The 16793-nt window shown below is 39.6% G+C and overlaps 1 protein-coding gene across 1 annotated transcript; it reads left to right on the forward strand.

Moving 5' to 3' along the window:
• The first annotated feature begins 1175 nt into the window (after positions 1-1175).
• Positions 1176-5921, forward strand: LOC144663603 (hydramacin-1-like). The gene is made up of 4 exons (XM_078524621.1): positions 1176-1318; positions 2077-2149; positions 4572-4653; positions 5588-5921. The coding sequence occupies exons 1-4, from the start codon at positions 1316-1318 to the stop codon at positions 5694-5696; spliced, it is 267 nt and encodes an 88-aa protein (XP_078380747.1). The 5' UTR covers positions 1176-1315; the 3' UTR covers positions 5697-5921.
• Positions 5922-16793: the final 10872 nt, after the last annotated feature.

The raw sequence follows: 16793 nt of genomic DNA on the forward strand, positions 1-16793 counted from the left end.
TCAGTGTAGTACTTAAGAATTTATTTCTCTGCGACTGTGAATCCAAAAGTAGACACTTTAGCGAAAATAGCTGTGTAACTTTCTAGAGGTATTTGGTAAGTTGTTTTAACTTCTTCTATTGCTTTCATGTCGGTTTTGTACCTCTTGCAGCGCCAATAAGGAAACAAATCCTGCCAAGAAAATACACCGTTAGGTATCCCTGGTAAAGCACTTGATCCGGCTGCGTTTTAATTTTTTTAGAAAGAATGAATGCAGAATAAAAATTTAGTAACAGATCTGGGTATAAACTAAATGTTCATCAGTTATGAACTTCTATACAATCTTATTCAATTTCGTTTGCTTGCCCCAATCACTCTGCCGTCAATCTGTATTTTCTGCCCTGTTGTTAAAGAGGCTTTGTCACGGAATTTACCTGATTTTTGGACAGCCAAAATTTATATTTGTGAATTTGTGGAAATGGATTGCAATTTGAAATTTCAAATTGTTTCCGCGCGTCTTCAAAAATCTATCTTTCTATTCACAAATTAAGGTTATATCCTCCTTTAGATGTTCAAAGATAGTAATTTTCATGGGTCAAGTTGCCTACCACTAACTTCAGAACAGTTTAGACCAAAAATCTGCGAAATCTCCGTGACGTAGTCCCTTTAAGGAAGGCGATTCGAAAAAATGCGTCTTATCTAGCCGATATCCTTAATCTCCACAGATAAGCGGGATTTCGTCATGCTTATTTGTTCCACTGATTGCGAGACACTTTCCGTATTAGGTTGGGTCACTAGACCGAAACAGAAGGAAAAAAATAAACTCAACCATTTTTTATTCGAGTTTTTTAAATTAAAATTTCTAAGAAAAGTTACAATTTTATAGAGCCGCATTTAGATTTTTTCTTCAGGAGACATTTGTCTACACGGTTCGTAAAAGACGGATGCAGGATGCGAAACTGAATCCTATTTGCTTACTCGTTTTGTAAAAAAGGATCGAAAGCTTGATGAAAACATTGAAAACGCCTCAATATGATCGTTATCGTATCAGTGAGTTTTAATTTATTAGAAACGTTGTAATATCATAAAGACCAATTTAGATTTTTCTTCATGAGATATTTCTCTAGACTGTTCATGGAAAACGTAACAACGCACTGAATCGAAACTGAAGGGACCAACTTGCTTCCTCGGAAAGGATCGAAACCTTGATGTCACGATATAAATTAGCAAAGGGAAGGTTTGTAATATCAGACAGCTCAGGATATAACAGCGAAAGGGACGCTTAGCAGCCTTAAGCTTAGCAAATAAGAACTTAACAGCTGCATCACAAGGAAATAATGGTAAAAACACATCCTTTTCAAATTATGTTACATTGCTCCACTTAATTTTCCTTAACAATAGTCGTTCGACTATTGCCGGGCTCGAACAGTGCTGTGTTAGTTCGGCTGGTTTATAATAACTAACATTTTAATAACTATTATTTGTTTTGTTTTTTTCGGAGATATAGGAAAGTGAAATTTTGAAACTGAGCTTATCTTCGTGTCCTTCTATCTAGCGAATCCATTGAGTTTGTCTTTAATTTGACAAAAAAGTTCAATTTAAAGGGACTGTGTCACGGATTTTGGCAAAACTTAGGCATAGGAAATGACCATTAAATTCGTTTAAATGTATAAAATAACCTCTTAAAATAGTGAAGGAATACTTAAATAACACACCAAATGCAAAAGAAGGTACGGATGGCCAAAAGTGTCGAAGATTGAAACGGATTGCGATGTGGGCTTTTGAAATATGGTCCGGCGGAACAGTTTTCAAAGTTAATCTTGTCTGCTTGTAACTTTAATTTATGACGCCCGGGAGACACATTTAGCTGCAAGGAAGCTATGGTTTTGTCATTTAGTATAAAATAATTAATTTCTTTGCAAACATTTAGTTTCATAGCAATTATTTGGCAAAATTTAATAACATAAGATTAACTTAGCCGTGACATAGTCCCTTTAAAAAAAAAAAAATGACAAATGCCAGTTAAAACTACGAGATCTCGTCCGTAAATGTTGCAATTAGAAGCAATTGTAGCAATTGTTATTTATTTATTTTTCAGGCTTTTCGTCCTGGAACCTTTGTGCTTCTGATGTTCATGGCTTCCGCCATACTGAAAGTTTCAGTTGTTGAAGGTATAAATCTGCATTTTTATGGCTTCAAGATGTATGCGACTTGTTCTGCATCACAAATGAAATGACATTGTTTTTGTTTTGTTCTATTTTACACTTTTGAGAGGTAATTTGAAATGATTTGGTAATTGTTTCCCTGCTGTATTTAAAGTCTGCACATGATCATTCACTGGCAATATATATAACCAGACTATTTGTCTTTTTCGACTTCGAGGATGTGGAAGTATTTAATGATTTTAATTATTTTACAACTGCCGTGGAACGTTTTAGGCCATCCCAATAAAGTGTTTCGTTTCCCATCGCCCGACCGACCCTTTTTTTTCGAAATTCCAGATTCACTAGTCAAAACGGCAAGTACTAAATTTACAAGCATGCGCCCTTTTTTTTAACAACAGTTGGTATGATGTGATGTCCTTTACTAAGTTTTTCAAAGGCTGTTTCGCGCCAAGGGTATTGACGATTGTTCCAACATTCTCAGCGAGATCGACTAAAACAAAAATCTTTCGGTTCTGCATCTCCTGTCTGCTTAAATGAACCCAAACCCCTTCAAAGTGTTCATTCTTTTTTTTTTTTTGCCTGACCGACCGACCCACCATCACAAAAGACGGGGCGATGGGAAACGAAACATTTTATTGGGATGGCCTTAAACAAAAATCTTATAAGTCTTGTCCGTTTCCGTATTAGACCAAACAAAGAAAAGATCGAAAGATACAAATGATATCATGTAATACCACAACACATTTACGCTTATTGTTATATTTTCTATACGGCGCATCGTGAGTTTGGGCGAATTATTCTAAGCAAATATATAAGCAAGATAACAGTGACTATTCTCGGAGACCCAGGGGCAGTTAGTGGGGGTGAGAGAAACGCGAAACTGCGGGAATTAAAATTCGGCATAGAAAAGTTGGTGCGATTGAAAGGTGCCCCAGGGAGTTCCAAACAGCTCTCTGGATACTGCCTCCTGATTGGGCAGAAAAGTTCTTTGTATTCCTTTTGTATTATTCTGCCCAATCGGCGGTCTGCAGGTCTACGATCTTTCTTGCGTGTTCCAATACGAATAAAATAAAAGATTTTGTTCGGGAAGAAATTTTCGGCTAATACCTTCCTGACACTATAGCGTAGCGTTTGCCTTAGGGTATCCGAGGATAAACATAAACTTGATTATGACAATTTTATAAAACATCACTTGTTTTTTTTTTTTTTTTCGCGGTTTCGATCAATTATAGGCGAATATTTCTCCTCGTGTATAATTTTGATATAATTCGCCTGAAGACACTTTCAATTTAGTGGAAACAATGGCCTGAAAACGAAAGAAAACAGCACCAGGTTCGAATAAGCAGTGTTTCATCGAGTTCGAAACTAAGTATTTTCACTTTTCCTTATTGGTATGGTTTCGAAGTTTTTACATATGGGACCGATCCAAAAACAAGATGGCATTATAGTTGAAAGAAACAGCAATTACCTTACTAGGCCAAGTAAAAAATACAAATGTTTCTCGTCCCCACCCGCTTCAATTTTGGGGCCGCCTCTCTTTTTTTTATTATTTGTTATTGGAAAGTTGGAACGAACAAAATCCAACAGGCGTTACTTTCACTTTGTACCTAGTTGAAAATTCTGTAGGACATGGCTTTTGTCGAAATCAGGCCAAAATTTTAAAGCCTTGACACGCTAGTTCTGTTCTGGATAGATCAATTACCTTGGCGTTGCAGGATTTTTTTTTCATCGCGAATTTTTCAAATTCGTGTTAATTTCATGAAGCGTTAATTTCCTAAGCTTTTCTATATACTAGTTATGCAACGCTTTCGAGTGGTATACTATGGAATATCCCTATACTATGGAGTATTTTCTCGGTATACACACGAGCCTTTAGGCGAGTGTGTATACGAAGAAAATACAATTGACAAGTGGGATATTCCATAGTATACCACGAGAAAGTGTTGTGTAACTATTTTATACCATGCCATAGAAAATAGGCTCACTAAATTTCATCGAGAATAAGATCGCAGCGCACGATGGGAAGGTTGGGTTGAATACCGTCGAATATACAACGGCTTTCCTGTATTCTGATTGGCTGTATTTTCTATGGCATGGTATATAAAATAAGGTATTCTCATTTGCTCATCAAACCCGCATTTTGCTTGCTTCGTGTTTTTTTAGTTTATAGAAGGAAAATTATGGTGGCTATTCAATAATGGGGGGGAGAGTTTGAGCAACTTTTCTGAGGTTGAATTTTTTCCGTCTTGTGTTTCTACAAAAATGTTTTTTTTTTAACCTTTACTTGAATAGCTTCACCTTTGGCTTGCTGAGCATAAATTTCTTTCGTTACTTTTGTTGCAAAGGAAATGTGTGCGCGCTAATCACACGTAAAATTATGCGCAGTACGGGATGTGCAATGCAAAACTGTGGATTGATTGTGTTTAAGGTAACTGCTATGAAACCTGGAGCAGATGTTCTAGATGGAGTCGCTGGGGGACTGGAACACTGTGGAAGAGCTGTAATGACAGGTATGTGACTAACTCTAGCTCGGGGACGATAATGGTTTCTCGACAATTGAGGCTCCCCCAGGGGTTCAGGTAACAAGGGAACAGGGCCATTATTTTTTTAAGAACATGGGAACAAAAGGAAAATAAAACCGTGGAAACACGAGAACACGGAGCATATTTTAGGGAATAGCGAACACCAAAATCGAAGAAATACTTTTAGGGAACACGGAAACACAACGAAGATTTTGCTGGGAACAAGGGAACATAGCCCCCCCCCCCCCCCCCTCTGCGAGTCCCTCACAATTCACCGTTGCCCTTTTTAGCCCATAATAAACACCAAGAAAAAGAGACTGAGAGGTGAACTAAAGCATAAAATGGTTGACTGCTGGCTCCGTATCTTAATAATTATTATTTTGGAGAGTTTACTGTATGTCTAATATTTGTTCTTGAAATTCGTCGCTTGAGGGGAGAAAATAGAGGGCTCAATGGGAAGTGGAGTTTGGGACATATTCACTTCGAAAATGAGATTTGGGTCACTGGGACTGGGTTTTAAATCAGGAAAACAATGGGCTGGGAAATGGGATTTATCCCCCCCCCCTCCCCCGCAGTCAGGGGCCTCAAAATAAGTTCATGATTTCAAACAAATGCCAGCATTTTCCCAAGACGTTTTAAGTTACTCGGTGACAGTGACAAACTTTTTGCTAAACAGAAATGTTGTCAAATTTGAGGAAACATGGGTGTTAAATTGTGGACGTTACGAAACCATTTTAAAAGTGATATTAAACTGTTCCTAAATCAATTGTACGTAATATAAGCCTTCAAATTTTGGTGTCTTCTGCTAAAATATTGAGATAAGTTATAAGTACGTGTTGTAAGTCCACGTGGGCGGAGAAACGCTTCCCGTCTGGATAGGTTAATTTAAAATGAAAGTTTTTTATGTCCTCTAACCTCATAGGTGTAAAGAATTGCGCTACAGTGGTGGCAGATGCCAGTACTGTCCCAGCAACTGTTGGCTGAGCAGTAAAGCTTGGCAGTGCAGGTGCTATGGAACGCCAGACTGCTGATTTCGACCCACTTATATGACCGGAAACTTGCTTACAGTAGACTTGCATTAAAGCTTAACGATGCTTATAGATAAAGGATATTAATCCAATTTTCAATTTTAAAACGCTGGTATAGCTTGTTAAAACTTTCGTAAATACGCAAGGACTCCGGCTTAATTTCTGTAGCAACAGCAATCGTGTTACATTAAATGTACCGATTTAATAAATGACAACTTTTTGAAAAGACATCCTTTCATTTGTTTAGTTTAATGAGCATTCGGAGATATACAAACGTTAACTTTCCATTAGCCAAAAAAACGCGCAATCAACCAATCAAATCAAAAACAGGTAATCAGTGCACAAGTACGGGAAAACACGCAATCACTTCCAATCAGGGCCAAGCGCGGGAAACTAAAGGACGAAACCACAGGCTTACCATCCTATGTTTGCGAGGTCACAGCATGCCCATATGATTATTCAAATTTCTTCACTAATTGCTATTGTAAATATTGAAGCTTGAAAATATTTGTATTCTGTACACGAGTCGAAATTTTAAACTCCCAGAACTGCTCTCGCGCGCTACAAGTCGCCAAGAAAATGGTTTAAAACAAACTTAAACAATGCGAAAATATTTCTTCGTTTTATTACAAATAGTCGTAAAAGCCGATTTTAGAAAGCTTCAATATTTACAATAGCAATTAGTGAAGAAATTTGAATATTTATATGGGCATGCAGTACCTCACAAACATAGGATGGTAAGCCTGTGGTATTTGTAAGAATTTTCGATCTTAAGCGGTTGGGACTTGCTTGAACTTTTTTTTCCCGTTCTTACTTGTCCACGGTTTTATTCTATTTTATTTTATACGATTTTATTTTATTCTCCTTTTTTTCTTGCGCAAGCTTCTTTTTGGTACTTGCCCAACACCGCCCCCGTCAAAACAATAATAGTCCGTCGCTAACTACCCTCAGTCAAAAACACTGCACTGCCGTTTGAACCAAAATGAGAAGAAATCCGGAAACAAATGCAAGGAGTAAGACACAAATTTTATTTTCCAACCACATGTAAATGGAAGAAAGCGTCCTCAGTGTTTTACAACTAAAAACGGTTTTACTACAGTAAGGAACCGGGTACAACGCTAGTTAACCCCTCGAGTTCAACTCACAGTACTGCTGACACTTCTTACAAATGGGAAATCTCCATCATCGTTGATGGCTAATCTATAAAACGAATCTAAATAAACTATTGGGTTATGTTGGCGGGAAAGTAAATGCCTTACGCAAGAACAGTGGCGTGAGTAACTTTTATTTAGCTTGTACAAACAACTGTTGCTCAGGCGTTTACAAGTTCATAACAGACCTTGCTGGGTAATGAAGGGTTAGTTACGCAAATTGTAACTGAGAAATAGTTGTTAGGCTGCAACTGTAACAACAATTTTAAAAGTATTAACAACTGTCAGTAGAGATGAGGAAGAAAACTTTTACTAACTTTTGACAAACTTTTTGTTTGTAAACTTTAAAACTTTGGCAAACTTCCAGCGAGCTTTCCTACACCCGGAGCCTAGACTTGTTAAAGAAATCGAAAAAAGTACCAGTTTAGGTCAAAATTACGTCTCCAAGAAATAACCAATTATTACGACTAATAGACGTGGGAGCTTCGGAGTGCCCAGCTTTATTCTCATTGGACAAATTCTCATTGGACTTTATTCTCATTGGACGACTCCGGAATTATTCGAGTGAGACTGAAAGGACTTGTAAAACGGATTTCAGTTTTTTTTCCGACCACTAAGTCATAAGAAAACCTGATGTCCAAATGATTTGGGAAACAATGCAGAAAGCTGGTTTGTGAACCAAAAGTACAGACTGAGTTGTAATATGCTATATAGTACAAAATAATAACAGCAGTACAAGGGTTTTACGCTCAGCGACGACCTCGTCTGTCGCGGTCACGTGGAGATCTGTCTCGGCGGGGTGGTGAGCGCGACCTATCTCGGCGGGGAGGAGAACGGGAACGACGGCGGGGAGGCGGCGGCGGAGACCTGGAGCGAGAGCGTCTTGTATATGGAGGAGACGCTGAGCGAGACCTGGAAACGAAAAAATAACAATAAATGAGAAAAGTGTTGCCAAAGGAAACTTCATTCAAAAAAATAACAATGGAAACTCCATTCAAAACAATGTCACAATTTCACAAAAATGTCACAGTGCGACTACTTTAACTGGACTACTTGGACAAAATTTCATTGCGAACAAAGGGTAGCCACCGCTTTTTTTTATACTGGTCAATAACGTTTTGAGGAGTGGGAAGTTGTTCGCAGGCTATTTACGTTTAAAAATACAAACTAAAGTACTTCAACAAATTTTTAAACCCAAGAAGTTGTGGACCTCTCAAAATCCTGTCATTTTAGATAGCAAATTTTGAGCGGTTTTCAACGGTTTTAGTTTAGCCCTCACAAGAAGAGTTTTCAAGCTAAATTCTCTTGGGTGAAATTAATAGTTATGATAATTCGCCGCCAAGGATGAGATCTGTAGAGTGTATACACTTTCTTATTAAAAACTAGCAATGGTATATTGCAATTCCTGAGTTTTGATTGGTTAACCAGCAATGGTATATGAGCTCATATACCACTGACCACAAATATAGTAGCCGAAGCGTTAATGAAAACAACTGGGGAGCTCAAATATTGGAATTATTTGGGCGTTTTTAATAAGATTATTATTACACTCACGCTTGTTGGATATGAGATCGTTATAGCAAACTCCGCGCTACGTGCCTCGTTGGCTATCTACCATCTCATATCTAACATGCGCTCATGGAATAGTTGTTAAATATACACTCTACAGATCCATCCTTGATCCCATCCAAAATGCTTGTTGTTAGGTGCAGCGTCAATATACTTTTTGATCTTTTTTGTAAACAGTGCAAAAATGATTTATGACAGGCAAATAAAATAACTACCCATTTACTAAAAAAGTTTCTTTTCATCGAGTTATAGTAAATGACTTATAACAAAAAAAATATTAATGTCTGACAATGTTTGGTAGGTTGGGCGACCTTGTCCTTTGCTGTTACCTCGGGTTGAGTTGAAGGAAAAATTTGCCATCCTGAAAATTTTTACACGGAGAACACCAGAAAAGTTTGATTGCACAAGCTTACAAACATTTATCATAAAATCTCCCATACAAGCCCTGGATTTGTACAACTTATTAAAGGATTTAGGTGCAGTTATAACTGGGGAGAGCTTTAAGCTCGGTTTACTGCTTTATATCTGGAAAGACTTATAGGCGGCGCAAAAAGACTGTTTGGAAGTGAGCTGATAAGTATAATATATAAGTATAAACACACTTGCAATATGAGGGTTTTGGCGCAAATCCAAAAAAATGCGTTCGGGGCTTCGCCTGGCTCGCCTGCCGGCTTCGCCATTCTCGCCCCTCACTGTTTTTTTGGATTTGCGTCCAAAACCCTCATATTGCAAGTGTGTCGGGGTTAGATGACAGCCTTTCAACCCATGCACATGTATCTAGGCAAAGGCACCCTTTTAACACTTGTTGAGGACTGTCCTAAAACAAGTGGCCCCCGCCAAGCCCCAAAGAACAGGCGCGCCAGAATTATTTTTCAATTGAACAAATGCTCTTATTGAGTAAACGAAGATGGGAAGAGGGAGAACTGGAGAAATTAACTTGAGTGTAAAGAAAAACTTGAAAAGATCTCGTGGAAAAGCGTTTACAACCTACAAAAAAACTAAAGAAAATGAAAAACAAATAACAATCTTTTTAACAGACGAGCTGATTGAAAAAATAAAAAAACTAGACAGCAGTGTTGTCGCAAACGTTTTGACAAGCTAAACAAAACTTGCACGCTCCGGTGAGTGCATAAATTATCGAGTAACACAGGAAGTCATTGTTTACCCTGTGCCAATTGCGTGGGAAACCCCCTTGACGTAATCTAATTCTTTTTTTTTTTTTTCATTTTGAATATTTTTAGCCGGAAAACAACTCAAACTCTTTGTATGTGTGTTGTAAGAGCTATGATTTATTCAACAACAATATTTAATTTGACTAACATGTAAATATACCGTGAAATATTGAGCTAAGAACTTTCTAGCACATAAAAGAACAATATAAGGTCACGGTATTTTTATTCACCAGGCGTCATTACTATTTTTAGTTAATAGGTTATTTCCCGATGTAATGACGTCTTTTGTGACCAATCACAGTTAAAATTATAACTATATATTATTCACATAAGCTTTTTTGTATTACACAAACAATTATGGCCGATGTATGGAGACGTTTATCAAACCTTTTTAATCGAAAAAAGAAGCAAAGACGCAGCTTACGGACATGAATCTTTTGGAAACGACAAACTAGGATCTGATTATAATATTTTACATCAGCTATTCGTGCCTTCGCTTCGCGAAACCTAAGCAATTACGGACAACAATCAGATGCTTGGTCGTGAAGTTTGGTCGCAAGGTTAAGTATATCGGATGCTTGTAGACGTTTTTTCAAACATTTTTCGATCAAAATTAAGAAGATTTAACTCAGTTTATCGACATGAATCATTTGTAGATGTCAAACGATAGCCTAATACAACTAAAGCGTTTGCCAAACTTGACCAAAATTTGCCAAGTTACAAGCCAAAACACGTCATCACTTTGGAATGCAATCGGTTACGCCGTAACCTGAATTGACAAAATTATTTTAGTCACAGGCCTCAAAACGTCATCACTTTGAAATTTCAAATGGGTTACGCTGTAACCCGAATTGACAAAATCAGCCAAGTTCTCAACCTTAAATATTCCGCCGTTGTCAAGGAACAATTTACCTTGGATACCGTGGCCATAGATGTCCGCCGTTGTCAAGGAACAATTTACCTTGGATACCGTGGCCATAGATGTCCGCCGTTGTCAAGGAACAATTTACCTTGGATACCGTGGCCATGAATGTCCGCCGTTGTCAACGAACAATTTACCTTGGATACCGTGGCCATAGATGTCCGCCGTTGTCAAGGAACAATTTACCTTGGATACCGTGGCCATGAATGTCCGCCGTTGTCAACGAACAATTTACCTTGGATACCGCGGCCATAGATGTCCGCCGTTGTCAACGAACATTTAACTTAGCAACTGAATAAAATTATTTTACTTAACACACTTGTAATGTTTATTGATTGCTTATATTAATAGATACAATATTGTTTCACGGCTCCCAAGAAAAAAAAATAAATAAAAGTGAAATAACCCCTTGCTTCACACCTATTTTTTTGGTCAAAACAAATAAATACGTGCGGCCCATCTTTTGCTGGCGGTCGCTAAATTATTTTGTCGCAGTCAGAGCGTGACGTGCAGGTCGAGGGGGCTTGGGTCTTTTGGAAAAGAAGGATCGTGGATCGTGGATCGTGGAAAAAGGAACGACAGCCTCAAATGTTGTTCAGACAATCAACAGCCTCTTTAGTGATGACTCGAATATTTTTTTGCCACTCTGGGGTGAAATATTCAATCACAAAGTAAACGACAAGATGAGCGCAGACAATCATTCTTTTATAAAATGAAAAAATGTTTTATTGGACTGAAATTTTATTTCGAAATGTCGGTGGCGCTTTCGAGAAGTTTTTTTTCCAATCTTTTGCGTTCTTCTCTCTTGATTTCTTCCCGAATTTTTCCGATGTCTGGCTGGAGTGAATTTGTTTGTTTTTGTGCAAAGTTTGAGCGTAAAGTATCTTTAAGTTGGCGATATTTCTGCATTTCTCGTGTGATCAGTTGAAACTCTTTGTCAGAAACAAGATTATCATTCAGAGCTTGTGAGACAGAGCTGTTTATCGAGTCATGTTTTGCAACAGCCAGAGCGAGGATTCTTGAGTGCTTATTAACTTTACGTTCAAGCTTTTTGTTGATAACTGACAGGCCAGTGGAAGCTGCGCCAGATATACCTGCTACTGCTGCAACAGGAACGCCGATAACAATTCCAACACCAGTAAGTGAAGTCGCAACAGCTCCAGAAGACAGAGCTGCCGTCACGGCGCCAAGACAGACCACGGAATAGTGAATAACTTTCCGGACTTTTTTATATTTTTTTAACACAAGCCTGTAATGCTCAGCTTCAGCGGATATTTCTTTTTCAATTTTACTTATTTCAGTCAGCCGAAAATTCTCGGCATTTGTTGGGAGGCTTGGATAAAGTTGTGTTTCTTCGCGATCACCATAAGCAGGGGCACTCGGGAGAACATTAGCAGATGACATGGTCTCGTATACATAAAAGTTAATTTTGTATTTAATTTAATTCAATTCCAACTCATATGTAAGATTTGAGCCGTTAAAATCGAATGGCTTTCCATTCTCATCTCTAATCGAAAGAGTCAGAGATGATACATTTTCTTCAGCAGAAACGTCGCGCAAGACGTTAAAATGTGTATTTTGGTAATAAACTTTTTCATACGGTTTTCCACGTATGTCAAAAAACGCTAAAAGGCTTGATGGCTTACCATTTAGCAAGCTTTGTTGCTTGTCGATAAGGTCACAGTTGATGAAGTAATTTTTAGGATTTGAAACATTATTTACCTCAATTGTTTCAAAAAATTCCTTTTCAATACTTGCGTAATTCTCAAACCCAGGCAAATTAAAGAACTTAATAAGACTTTCATTCAGTCCAAAAGTTTTTAAATTGGGCTCTTTTGCTTTTATTATCAATGAACGGCCTGCAATGCCTTTTGTTACAGAAAACATGTTTTTCTCTGGAAATCCTTTTTCAAAAATACTCCCAATGTCATCGAGTGAGAAGTTTCCTTGCCGTATATAACGCGCCTTCTCTTCCTTGTTCACTTGTTTATAAAAAACTATTCCATCCTTTTCCAAACTATTCCAGCTGTTGTAAAGAGAACAACTTAAAAGCCGGATATAGCTTGGTTTTGGAATAGGCTGGTCAAAATAAACAGTGTTCGGATTTTCTTTTGTGGTAACAGTCAGCACAACCATTTTTATATTAAATAAAAATAAAAAATGTTTAATATAAAAGAGGACCATGGATGCAAAAACAAGAGGTTTTATGAAGTGGATGAAAACCCCAGAAGCAACTACAATTTCTAAAGCGGCAAAAGACAATGCATGGAAACCTTTTCTTGCAAAATATCCAAACGCTGACCGAACAAAATTTGTTGCACAGGTTGAGTTCGCGTACAACCACACAGCAACGGCAGACATTTATTACAAGGCAGGGCAAGGCCATTTGATAAATGTTTTTGGCTCTGACAGCAAATATTGGAGCCCAGAGATGAAAAAAGCACTGGGGGTGAATCAAATTTCAGGCGGTTTTCCACAACAGCTGTCACCAAGCGGCGCAAAAGGCTCATCTTTGCCAATTCCCGCGGTTGGATTTCACGAAGCCGCACCGAGTTTGAAAAAAATATTTAACAGCCAAATCAACATCTACGTCACACCAGATCAATATTTCACAACGAAATTAAGAGAGATTTTTCAAAAAACAAAACTGAAGCATACATCAGGAAAGGAGTCAAAAAGGTGGCTTGCTAGCCAAAATATGGGCTATTGGCCACAGCAACTTAACTTTGCGGTATGGTGCGCGACAACAGGCTGCGGTATAAGTCGAGATATTTTCGATGAAGAGCACTCAGCTCTTAGCTTGCCACCGATTGTGCGTAATTTTTATCTTTTTCACGTTTATTTCACGATAAGGCGAATATTGTTTCAGATGGGGGGAATTCAGAGCGTAAGCGCCTTGCCAGGCGACCCCACTTTTAGCCAGTTCGACAACAAGTACGACGTGGCTTCTTACAAAAGAATATGCGCTGAGTTCGGTGTCGACCCGTCAAGCGATTTCCGTTTCACAACAGGCGCAAACCACGGACTTGGTAACGTTTATATCTGGATTACTAACATTGGACCAAACAAAACTGGAGCAAAATACCCCGATTACGATAAATTTTCGGACGAAGGGGGAGCTGCAAGCAAAGGTAACTTGATTCAATACATCGAGCCAGACGACGCTGCATATGCACAGGCAGACTGGTTTTGTCCTAACGGCACTGAAGGGCTTACTCAGGCAGGTTTGTCGAGAGTAAACCAGTCGATAGAGGCTTTTGTCTACTGTATTCTCGGTTCGCAGGTCAACGTTCGAAGTAGCATACTTGGAACAGGCGGCCGTGCAAAGGAAGCGCAAAGTGAGTTCCTCGTGTTGGTTGAAGATGCTATAAGGCAACCTGATCTGGCAAAGTCGGTCCAAAGATACCAATTAGCCATCGACGAAGCTAAGGTTCGGCTTAACCTTGCAGTCTGCCCAGGTGCCTGGCTGATGCCCGCTCGTATGGTGATAAACACAGAAAGCGTTGTTGGTTACAATAACCAGCTTAAGCAGGCTGTTGTTGGGATGAAATTAGGAGTGAATGATGAGGTTAATAAAGCTACAAAAAAAGCAGCTCTTAAACTGATGGCGGGAGGAAAATCAAAAATCAACCCACCAAACAGCCACCCTTCAAATCCTATACACAAGAGCGCCACAGCAAAAAAAAATCAGGCACCTGCAGCAAGCGCTGCTGAAACACAAGCTAGGGACCTTTACGGTCCCCGTCCAAAGGACGGCAACGCGCAAAGCGCTAAACCTACGAAGGCCGTAGCCAATGATTCACACGAAATAAACAAAGCAACTGTCGCTGTTGGCGCGGTTGGAGCAGCAGCTTTGCTCTACACCCTTATGCGCTAACGTCTCTTTTTGATGTATTTTTCAACAAGAAAAGCAACCACAGCAAGGATAAGCAGCCAGGTGTGCTCTGCAAGAAATCCAATTACTTGACCAGCGGTTTTGAAAAGAAATTTCGCAATCGAGCCAATGAGACCAGGCAGAGCTGATGCTACCTTTGAGCCAATATCACTTAGGCCTTTCCCCAACGCTTTGCCGGTTGCCTTCAACGCGTTTGTAATGGCTCCAATAACAGAACCAATCGTGACACCAGCAGCCAGAAGTATTGCTGTTAATGTCACGCCATGTTTTTTGAAGATCTCTTTGATCCTCTCACGAAGTGGAAGCGCCCTTTCTCTTTCTGCAATCTGCGTTTGTAAACGCCCGAGCTCCTCGGTTCTTTCCGCAACTCTTTCTTCCGCGGCTTGTTTGTCAGTGAGGGAGGCATTCTCATCCTCTATAACAGCTTGATCTTCCTCGTTTTGTTGCTTCAGCTCGGCTTCTTTCTCTTTTAGATCATCCAACGCTCTTGTGTCGTTGAGCCTTTCTTGCAAAGTGTTTCTTCTGCTCTCTATGGCAGCGAGGCTTGCCCTTAGTTGGTCGACTCGTGTTTGTTCTTCTGCCTTCTGCTTAGCTTGTTTTTCAAGAGCAGCAACTTCTTTTTTTTTGTTTTCAAAATCCTTTTCAAGATTTTTTTTCAGTTGCTTAAGTCTGCGCAATTCTGATTCATTTTCAACATTTGACCCAAGTTGTTCCATCTTGGCATCTATTCGCTCGATTCTTATTCTGAAATCTTCTACTTCTTGGGTGGCTTTTTCTTTCTGCATGTCAATTGTTTCTGCCTGTTGTATTTGACTTTCAGCTTCTCTTAATCTTGGTCTCATTTCTCTTATTTCTTCATTGTCTTGAGCAATCAGAGATTCCGCTTCTGGCCCAAGGGGGGCTTTAAACTTGTTTGTGAATTTTTTGAGAAGGCCAGTTCCGTCTTTTTTGAAAATTTCGGTCTCGCCACCTTTTGATCCAAAGGATACAATTGTAGTTTCATTGCCACTCTTTTTGCTAAAACCTATTGGGCCTAATTTTGCGAAGTTCACTTTGGGGAATTTTCTTTTGATAAAATCTTTAGCTCTGTCAATCATTGCCGGTTTGTCATCTTGATGAATAAAGCTTCCCAAAAAAGGTGTTTCTTCGTAGGATGTGTCTGGCAGCCCGCTCTGTTCGTGCTGCATCGTTTGCATTTCATGTTGTTCACCCCCATGGTAGGGTGTGGATGCCTCCCCGGGCTGAAATGGTCGGGTTGTGTCGACCTCTTGTTCCTCTTCATCATCGTTATCACTGTTGTGGTCAAGATCTTGGTCCAAATCAGGGTCCTCGAATCCAAAATCACCACCACCTGTTGCCATCGCTTAATTTATATATATATATTTTTAAATTAAACTTTTCAATTTAACAATAAAACCAATCGAGAGATGGCTGCTGTTCAAGAAAACCTTCGACCGGGACGCACAGAGAAAATACTCGGCGCACTGAAAGCCGAGCGCGCGGTAAAACGAATCACTTTTGACCGCACAGAAGCCAATCCAGAGGAAACGTTGTATGTTTCAGTGCCCAAGCTGAACGAAAACGAGGTCATTGTGCCCGGCTCGCTGGCGCTGCGCTTCAACATCGACTTGAGCGGAGGCCATGCCAACAACTTTCTGGTTGACAACGTCAGCCGAGCTCTGGTCGACGATTTTGTTGTAAAGTACGAAGGCACCGTCGTGCAGGACACGGTTGGCTATGACATCTACAAAATATTTGAGGATTTTTTCCTTTCGCAGGAGGAGCGCGACGACAGGGTGCCAGAGGGCATTCAGAGCGAGGACCTTAACAAAATTCGCTCAAATGCTGGCGATAAGAAAACTTCAGGTGTGGACGCAGAAAAAAAGCTGAATGAGATATATGGAAATAAATACCGCATCCGCCTGGATCACCAGATTTTAACTGACCATGGGGCATTTTATCCTCAGGCACTATACAACGATCTTGTGTTCGAACTGAAGCTCGCGGCAGCCGAACATGTGGTCAGAGGCTCAGATACAACAAAACTAAAATACAAGTTGACAAACATCCAGCTGGAGTACGAGATGATAAGAAGCGAGGAAATTGCAGATGAAGCGTTCAGCGCTTATTCGGGCGGCAAAGAGTTCGCTTACGACCACATCCAGCGTGTTAAAGTGGTGACTTTTGCAAAAGGCTCCGACACACGTCTGAATCTAAGGGTCAACCCGCAGAGGAGGTCCATGAAAGGTATCTTGCTCCTATTTATTGAGCAATATAACAAAGGTGCAAGGAGCTCGGAAAAGTACATTAACCCGGACCTTACAAAAGTAAGCATCACTGTCAACGGCTCGCCAAACATGCTGTACAACAACGGCATCGAAGGAATGGACA

This window comes from Oculina patagonica, chromosome 8, assembly GCF_052425735.1.
Source record: "Oculina patagonica isolate OP01 chromosome 8, crgOcupat, whole genome shotgun sequence".
Lineage (NCBI taxonomy): Eukaryota > Metazoa > Cnidaria > Anthozoa > Scleractinia > Oculinidae > Oculina > Oculina patagonica.